The sequence below is a fragment of the Cibotium barometz genome, chromosome 40 (genome assembly GCF_041138505.1).
Source record: "Cibotium barometz isolate CiBa-2024 chromosome 40, ASM4113850v1, whole genome shotgun sequence".
Taxonomy (NCBI): Eukaryota; Viridiplantae; Streptophyta; class Polypodiopsida; order Cyatheales; family Cibotiaceae; genus Cibotium; species Cibotium barometz.
Window position 1 is genome coordinate 12,311,320 of NC_141085.1, and position 8,613 is coordinate 12,319,932.

General features: G+C 43.0%; 1 protein-coding gene across 2 annotated transcripts; it reads left to right on the forward strand.

Moving 5' to 3' along the window:
- Positions 1-2,411: 2,411 nt before the first annotated feature.
- Positions 2,412-4,607, forward strand: LOC147615215 (cytochrome P450 716B1-like). 2 transcript variants are annotated; one of them, XM_086778901.1, is made up of 3 exons: positions 2,412-3,497; positions 3,995-4,128; positions 4,264-4,607. In XM_086778901.1, exons 1-3 carry the CDS (start codon positions 2,477-2,479, stop codon positions 4,561-4,563), a joined length of 1,455 nt encoding a protein of 484 aa, XP_086635027.1. In that variant the 5' UTR covers positions 2,412-2,476; the 3' UTR covers positions 4,564-4,607. The 2 variants fall into 2 exon arrangements, with proteins under 2 accessions (XP_086635027.1, XP_086635026.1); XM_086778900.1 differs by having other exon boundaries at positions 2,414-3,497; positions 3,995-4,182.
- Positions 4,608-8,613: the final 4,006 nt, after the last annotated feature.

The window sequence follows — 8,613 nt, forward strand, 5'->3', positions numbered from 1 at the left end:
TCCTTCATGGTCATGCCATGCGCCCTACCTTGAGGCTACCCGTCTTGCATGCTAGCCTCGGAAGCAAACCGTAAACCCTATCGCGTTTCCATTGTGTGCACTCTCCACGGATGCTTGCAGCAGCCCTTGCCTTCCTACCTATTGTGTGAAGAGCTCAAAGTAAGGGAGATTATGATCAGTAATATTATGATTTTCGGGAGGATTATGATCAGTAATACTATGATTTTCGGTATTACTATGATTTTCGGCGGCACCCCGGCTCAAGGACGCAGGGCCACCAGCTCAAGCACGCAGGGTCGCCAGCTCTGCCGTGCGCATGCATAGAGTGATCCAGTGTAACTCTCGGGCGGCAACAACCGGTGTGGGAGGGGTGCACGGGGCGCTGCTAGGGCGACATAGGCGCTGCCTCCGGCAGCTGTACGAGTTTCTCCGATGCAGCAGAGGCTGCAGTCACGGCGGCGACGCTCGGCGGTATAGGCAGCTAGGGTGTTTCGTGACGGGGGTTCGCTAGGGTGACGGCGTTGCGTGGTGGACATTAGGGTAGCTCCAACAAGCTAGACCAATGTAGGAGAGCAGATCGGGCGCTCCAGCTGAAGGGTGAGGCAATGAGCCACAAGGTGGGGCGGGGCTTTCGGCTTAGAGCAGCAACTCCATGGGCGGCGGTCTCAGGTGGTTAGGGCGGCAGCTCCAAGTGAGAGAGAGAAGCTCCTTGCTCGAAAGGTACATGACATTGACACTCCCCTCCCCCTGTGATTTGTATAGTCAATAAGAAGGGTACTCTCATCGATAAGAAAATCTAGTTGATTTGTATAGTCAATAAGAAGGGCACTCTTATCTATTTAAGAAAATCTAGGTGTAGACTATAGTTGAGGGGGACTAAACCTCTTTAGGCAGATTTCTAGGAAATCTAGGAAAAGGGATGGAGAGAGAGAGAGTTGAATAGGTAGGGGCTAGGGCACTCACACATGTAAAAAAAAAAAAGCAATATAAGGCATTGAGGAAACTTCATTCTACAAAGGGAAGAAGACAAGAGAGCTAGGGAATGGGGGCCAGGACAACCCTCTCAAATTCAATTCAATGCCCACTCCCTAAGGCATCATCTTCTCATTAGTAAAAAAATTGGACTTATCATGGAATGCCCATACATGGGCTCTTTGACTTTTCAACCTTGAAGACCTAGAATCAAAAGTTAGAAATTAACAAAGTATTAACATAAAGGAGCCAAAAAATACAAAGTATTAACATAAAGGAGCCAAAAAAATACAAATACATTTAGTTTTTCATTTTTACGATAAATAAAAATTGATCTTGGGATAGTTTTTTTAAACATCCATATTTGGGCCACTTTATCAGAAGCTTAGAACTTGAGAGAGGGAGAGAGATAGATATATAAATATATTTATTAACATCCAGAGGCCAAATATGACCTATAGGACTAAATATAGAATGAGTCATGAGTGTTACATAAGTTATGGACTGAGAATACATAAGCAAAATGGAAATCCTATTATTTGTCTAAGAGAGTGTTGTGACCCAAAGACTCATTGAGAGTTTATCGGTTTCGAGGGGCGAAACTTGTGTATGAGAGTCTGCCCTTCACAAAGGACCACCCACTTTCCTCCAAAGCGTTCTACCCTCACCTTCTCTAGTTCTGCTCCTTTTTGCTCAAGTTGTGCTTGTGTGAGCTCTTGTGTTATCCATAGCCTTGTACCTTTCAAAGTTCTAGATTGTTGTAATCATGTCTTCTTTGCTTTTAAAAGTGATGTGATTGCATGCATGGTCAAGTTGTTTGTCTCCCATGTTGATTATCGGTGTGGAATCAAAAATTAGTAATTATAAATGCACATATTGTATTGAAAAAAAGAGAGGGAGAGGGAGAGGGAGAGGGTAGGAATTGAAAATGCATTTATTGTACGCTATATTGTATTTTTTTGGGATCAAGCCTATGATTCATCCAATAACTCATTGTGTTTAAAAAAAGGCATCCTGAAGTATAATTTATTGTACGCTATATTGTATTTTTTTGATTCATCCAATAACTCATTGTGTTTTAAAAAAAGGCATCCTGAAGTATAATTTTCACGGCTCAAATTGTGTCATTTTGTCTAGTCTTAAATTTATCGATCCAAATTTTTAAAGTTTTAGTTATAAAACCAGTTAAACTATAGATTTTTTCGATAAAAAAAGGTTGAGCTTGAAGGTAATCCTTTTTTCCACCGGTTAGGAAAAAAGGAAAAAAGTTTATTTCTGACAGTGAGATTCCAGTTTTTTTTTTTTGGGAGGCAAGCTCAATATCTACTAATTGCAGTATTTTGTTGGGCCTTTTACACATTGCCCAACATGCGGTACAAGTCCCTCGTGGAGGGTGGACGAAAAGAGCGATGGGCGACGATCGATCGGTACGCATCATCACTCTTGTTTCAGTTGCCGGCCATACACTCTCTGCTTCTTGTTCTCTGCTTCTTGTGTGCAGTCTATGAACATGGTTGTGGCTTTCGTGGGAGAAACATGGCTTGTTAGCAGCGTGCACGCCAGCACTTTCCTTGTAGTGGCGGCGGCAGGCGCCTTTCTCTTCTTGATTCTCAGGAGAAGCTCTCACCCTAGAAGCTCGCCACCGCTGCCTCCTGGCACAGTGGGCCTTCCCTTTTTGGGGGAGACGCCGGATTACCTCCGGTGCATGAGGGAGAACAGAGCCAATGATTTCGTTGAGGAGCGCAAGGTCAAGTATGGGGGCGCCGAAGTGTTCCGGACGTCGCTTCTCTTCCACAAGACGGTGGTGGTCGGGGGGCCGGAGGCGAGCCGATTCCTCTACTCGAGCGAGGGGAAGCTGGTGAGGGAATCGTGGCCGAGGTCGATGATAAAGCTGCTGGGCGACAACACGCTGGTGGCCCAGTCAGGGCAGCGGCACAGGCGGTTGCGACGCCTCGTGATGACGTGCCTCTACCCGGAGGCGCTTCAGAAGTTCGTGCCCAAGGTGGATCTACTAACCCAAGAGCACTTGGCGCAGCACTGGCAGCCGGCGGCGGCGCAGAGCCCGCCCAACAACACCCTCGTGCTATACAACCTCGTCAAATCGCACGCCCTAAACGTCGCCGCCACCCTCCTGCTGGGCGTCGAAGACCAAGCTCGAGACCAACTGGCCACACTCTTCGTAGCCCTAATCTCAGGCCTCATGAGCCTGCCCATCTACCTCCCTGGGACGCGCTACTACAAAGCACACTGCGCACGTTCCAAGCTCATCAAGCTCCTGGGCGAGCTCATCTGCGAAAGAAAGAGGGAGATCGAAGCAAGCCAGCGCCACAGCTTAGAGCTCAAAGACCTGGTCTCCACCTTGATCACAGCCAAGGACGAGCACGGCAACGCCCTCACCGAAAGCGAAATACTGGACATTATCATCACTCTCCTCTTCGCTGGCCATGACACCAACAGCTCCACCATAACTCTCGCGTGCAAGTTCCTCTCTGCTAATCCGGACTGCTACGAGCAGGTCGTCAAAGGTGAGCAGAGTACAACCTTCGTGTATGTGTCCCAATTCGCACATACAGTAGTACTCTTTAACCTATGCTTGCAGATGTGCTAGTTGATCCCTCTCTAACCTCTGCTTGCAGATCTACTAGTTGATCAAGTTGATCAGTAGGATGTTGTTGATCAGTTGATTTAGGATAGATTTCAGTTTGTCTTATTCAAACATGTAGGGGTGAGATCACTTATAAAAATTCCCCTAATTTAGGTCACCCTACATGTGTCAATAAGACAAATGTAGGCGGCTGAAATCTACCCTGCGCCATTTAGACCACGACCGCCATGGGCTTTCAATTATGTGTTTTCAAGATCTCATAAGTCATGTTTTAGTCATGTTTTGATCTCATAAGTCATGTGTAGTCATGTTTTGATCTCATAAGTCATGTGTAGTCATGTGTTTGATCTCATAAGTTATTTTGGACTTCTTTAAATGTTAATACAATTTTCCTTCTTTTTTTCCTTTCTTTGTTAGAGCAAATGGCCATCGCAAAGTCCAAGCTACATGGAGAGGTGCTTTCCTGGGAAGATGTGCTCAAAATGAAGTATACATGGTCGATCGTACAAGAGACCTTGCGATTGCAACCGATAGTTACTTGGTCTTTCAAGGTAGCCCTCCAAGACTTTGAGTATGGGGGGTTCACCATTCCCCGTGGATGGAAGGTAAGGAACCTAAGAGCAATGATACTTTGACATTGGGCCCCTAAAATGTTACTAATTATGAACGTCTAATGATGGTTGCAGATGATGCATCATTTGGCCAGCTGTAACTTGGATGAGAAATGCTTTCCAGATCCTAAGAAGTTTAACCCATCTCGCTTCATGAAACTAAGCCAGGCCCCATATACATTCTTGCCTTTTGGTGGAGGTGCTCACATTTGTCCTGGCATTGATTTTGCTCGCATGACCATGCTTGTTTTCTTTCATCACCTTGTGAGGAGATTCAAGTGGACTCTCGTTGATCCATGTGAGCACATCTCGATTGATCCGATGCATGTCTCGGCAACTGGTTTTACTATTAGTGTTGAAGAGAGGAAAATTTAAAGTTTGAAGCATACATATACTCTTATACCATAGAAATTTGATGAATGACTAAGTTTACCCGAAAAAAGATAGCTTGTGTCTTTTACAAGACCTTATGTGATGTAAAATATGATTCTTTTCTAGTTTCATGTAGTGACTATTTTATGCCATAGGACTTTGCTTCAATCAAATGTGCATGCTAAGGGTAGCTCACTAGTTAAACAAGAGAAGTTTCTCAATAGATATGTCTTGAGTTCTTATTATATGTTTTTATAAACCTCGACTTTAATCTATTTCACATTGTAATGTGTGTGTGTGTGTGTGTGTGTGTGTGTGTGTGTGTGTGTGTGTGTGTGTGTGTGTGTGTGTGTGAGAGAGAGAGACAGAGAGACAGAGAACTTTAGTTTCTAATAAAAACTTAAAAACATAGTCATATTTTTTGTTCAAGTCAAGAGTTTACATGTGTCGTTGGGTGTTACCTTAAAGTCGTAAACTACAACATCCCTATGTGGGAGGCATGTGTCATTGGGTGTTACCTTAGAGTCGTAAACTACAACTTCCCTATGTGGATGTGTTAGCTCATCTGTTGCATCCTCACTCAGTTGAGACACAAATGCTTGTTTGTTAAAGGGGTAAAGGGAGAGCTCTCTATGCCTAGATGGAGGAAACAATAGATGGTCCTTTGTGATGTTTTCCTCTCACAAAAGACGGGGGATAAAGGGGAAGATAATGCAAGCAGAAAACCCATACCAATCCTATCTAGCAAGCATCCATCAAACATACCAAATTCAATAGTATACATGCAATCAAGAAGAGGGAAGAAGACAGCTCACATTTATTCTATTGCAAGGGAATGGTTGTATTTTGCTTATTGTCTTATATACAAGCAATTAGTTTTCACATTAGGCCATCCAAACTTAAAAATGGTCTGGCTTTTATTATTAGTCTTATGAAAGTATGCACATGAAGCTCTTAGAGTTTCCCTATTTGGCATTAAGCACAAGAAAAGGCTGCTTTATATATTTCAATGTCATCTTACAAAAGATAAGTGCTTGTTCGAGTAGGGAAGATGGCAATGCGCTTCTTACGATGGGTCGAGCGAATGAAACCTTGTTAAGTTATGGAGTAGTTATGAAGTTGTTGTCAAGGTTGAAAGGCGTGGATGGTGCAAGATATGCCATAAAGTTTGCGGGTTGAGGTTAAGTGGTATAGGGCTCAAGACCCACACTCGGATGCAGGGCAAAGTGGTGAGATGCTTTGGGTTGAGGTTAAGTGGTATAGGGCTCAAGACTGATCCACACTCGGATGCAAGGCAAAGTTTGCGGGTTGAGGTTAAGTGGTATAGGGCTCAAGACTGATCCACACTCGGATGCAGGGCAAAGTGGTGAGATGCTTTGGGTAGCCTTGGTGGTAGGTAGCTTATCGAGGTGGTATGAAAGGTATAAGCGATGTAGAAGTTCTTTATGCAAGGTCTCCTTCTGTTGTGGAAACGGTTGGGACTCTTTATAAATTACAATACTTGGTAGAAGTGAAAAAAATGGCTAAAATCCTTCAAAATTTAGATAAATGGTAGAAGCGAGAAAATGGTTGGAAACCTTATATTGTGGAAAATGGATGGGACCCTTCTGTTATGGAAATGGCTAGAACTCTTCAAAATTAATTAGTTGTAGAAGAGGTCCACACCCTGTGATTGGTGAAAAAGTGCCAAGACCACCATGGAATGATTTACATGGGGGTAGATGGCAGTCCAAATCTTCTTGCGTGCAACATGATACTATACCATGTTCTTTCAGCGTCGTCTTATAAACTATAAGTGCTCGTTCGAGTAAGTAAGATGGTAAAACACTTTACAACAATAGGTCGAGCAAGTAAAACCATGTTAACCAATGGAACGGTTAGCATACCTCCCTCCCTCATAATGGTCACGTTCTTATGTCACCCAAGTCGATGCTACTACCGGGGTGAAAATGCATGGATAGTCCAGAATACGCCATGAACTTGCTACTGGGATGGAAATGTGTAGATGGTCCAAAATATGCCATAAAGTTCATGACCAAGGTTAAGTGGTAGGGTCCGGGACAGGGTCCGGGACTAATCCACAACTAAATACAAGGCAAAGTGGTGATGGGTGAGAAGCTTTAGGTAGCCATGGTGGTAGGTAGCTTATCCAGGTGACATGAAAGGTGGTATAGGTGATGTAGAAGTTCTTCATGTGAGGTCTCCCTTTAATGTAGAAATGGCTAGGACCCTTCAAAAATTATGAGAAATTTAAAAATGGTTGGAACCCTTCATAAATTAGGTAGTTGTAGAAGCGATAAAATGGTTGGGACCCTTTTGTTAAGAAAATGGTTAGGAACCTTCAAAATTAGGTAGTTGGTAGTAGAAGAGGTCTACACCCTATGCTTGGCAAAAGAACGTCAAGAACACCATGGAATAATTTTCATGGGTAGGTAATAATCTAGATCTTCCTGCCACAATATGATATTATATCATAAGCTCATAGCGTGATGTCTAGAGATTGGGCTTCTTTGTGGCTAATATGTAGGCCAAAGTGAGGTTAAATTAGTGTTGAATTGGAATCAAAGAAAAGGTTACATGCATTGAAGCTCTTTAGAGGTACCTACTGTTGACAAATGTGGTGCCATTGAGCACAAGGAAGAGATAGGGAGTCAGTTGAGGAGGAGTTGAGTAAGTCAAGCAAGTGCAAAGTCTAACACTAAGCCACATGAGCAAAGGGAATTATCCCACATTGATGTATAAGCCCAAGGGTGTTCCTCCTCATATAAAGGGGGACCATTTCTAGCAATGAAACATGAAGCAAGATCTTAAGCCTCTATATGAGTACAATTCTCAATTTTGTAACCTAATTGTGCTTAGGTCTCTATTTAATTAGTTTAGTAGTTAATCATCATGTTTATGCTTAGGCATCAGCTACCTTGGATTACTTAATCACCATATTAATGTAAGATTAGCACTAATCACCATAATCATGAACATGGTACCCATGATTCTAAACATGGTATCAGAGCCTTCCCTCTCTCCTTGAGTTTCTCATTAGTATCTCTCTCTAGCTTCATTTTACTAATCATGTCACTAAGGCACTAATTATAACCTTATCCTCTCATCTCCTTTGTGGCTGAAATTTGTCGAGCTAGATTCTCAGTGTGCAAGTCACCATTGGCTCTCATATCTTAGGAGCTTCTTACCCACTCCTAGGCGATCCTAGTCCTTGAAGGAATCGTTGCAAATCAATCCCTATGGCCTAAAAATTGCACAAAATTGTGAATTGGTTTTTCAAGCCATTCTCCCTGTAGGCTTGCAATTAGCCAAAACCCTCTTAGGGAAAGATTAGCCATAGCGCCATAGAGTATAGACACTACCTTAGAGACTTGTCCCAAGCTCATGGTGGTAAGACCCTCTTGACATGAAACATTGGGAAGTTCATCTCGAGGAAGGGACATATCCTGAGGATATCAAGCATCTCACAAATCATAATCTAATTGCACAAAACATTCTCCTAAGCATGCCAAAAGCACACGTGCATGAAGTGACCACATGTATAGCACTCACACATGAAAGCATATGCAATGAAGTACAAATGGCACCTAAGGAAGAACAATCAAAGCACCAAGCAACAAGAAGAACCAAGTCCACATCAAAGAACATGTTAAAGAGCCACTGGTCAAGACAAAGAGCAAAGACCAAGAGCCAACAAGCATTCAACAATATAAAGAAGAACATGACATCGACATAAAGCACAAAGTCAGCAACAAGCGATCTTCATCAAGCAAAAGCAAGGAGATCTTAAGAAAGCACAAAGTCAGCAACAAGCGATCTTCATCAAGCAAAAGCAAGGAGATCTCAAGAAAGCACAAAGTCAGCCAACAAGCGATCTTCATCAAGCAAAAGCAAGGAGATCTCAAGAAAGCAGTAGCAACATCGAGCAACAAAGGGCTACCAACCACTACCCATTTCTTAAACAAAAATTTGTTGTAAAAAAATCTTACTTCCTACAAAAAGTGCTTGTAGCTAGCTGCAACCGGAATCTTATTCTAGGAATTGATTGTGGAA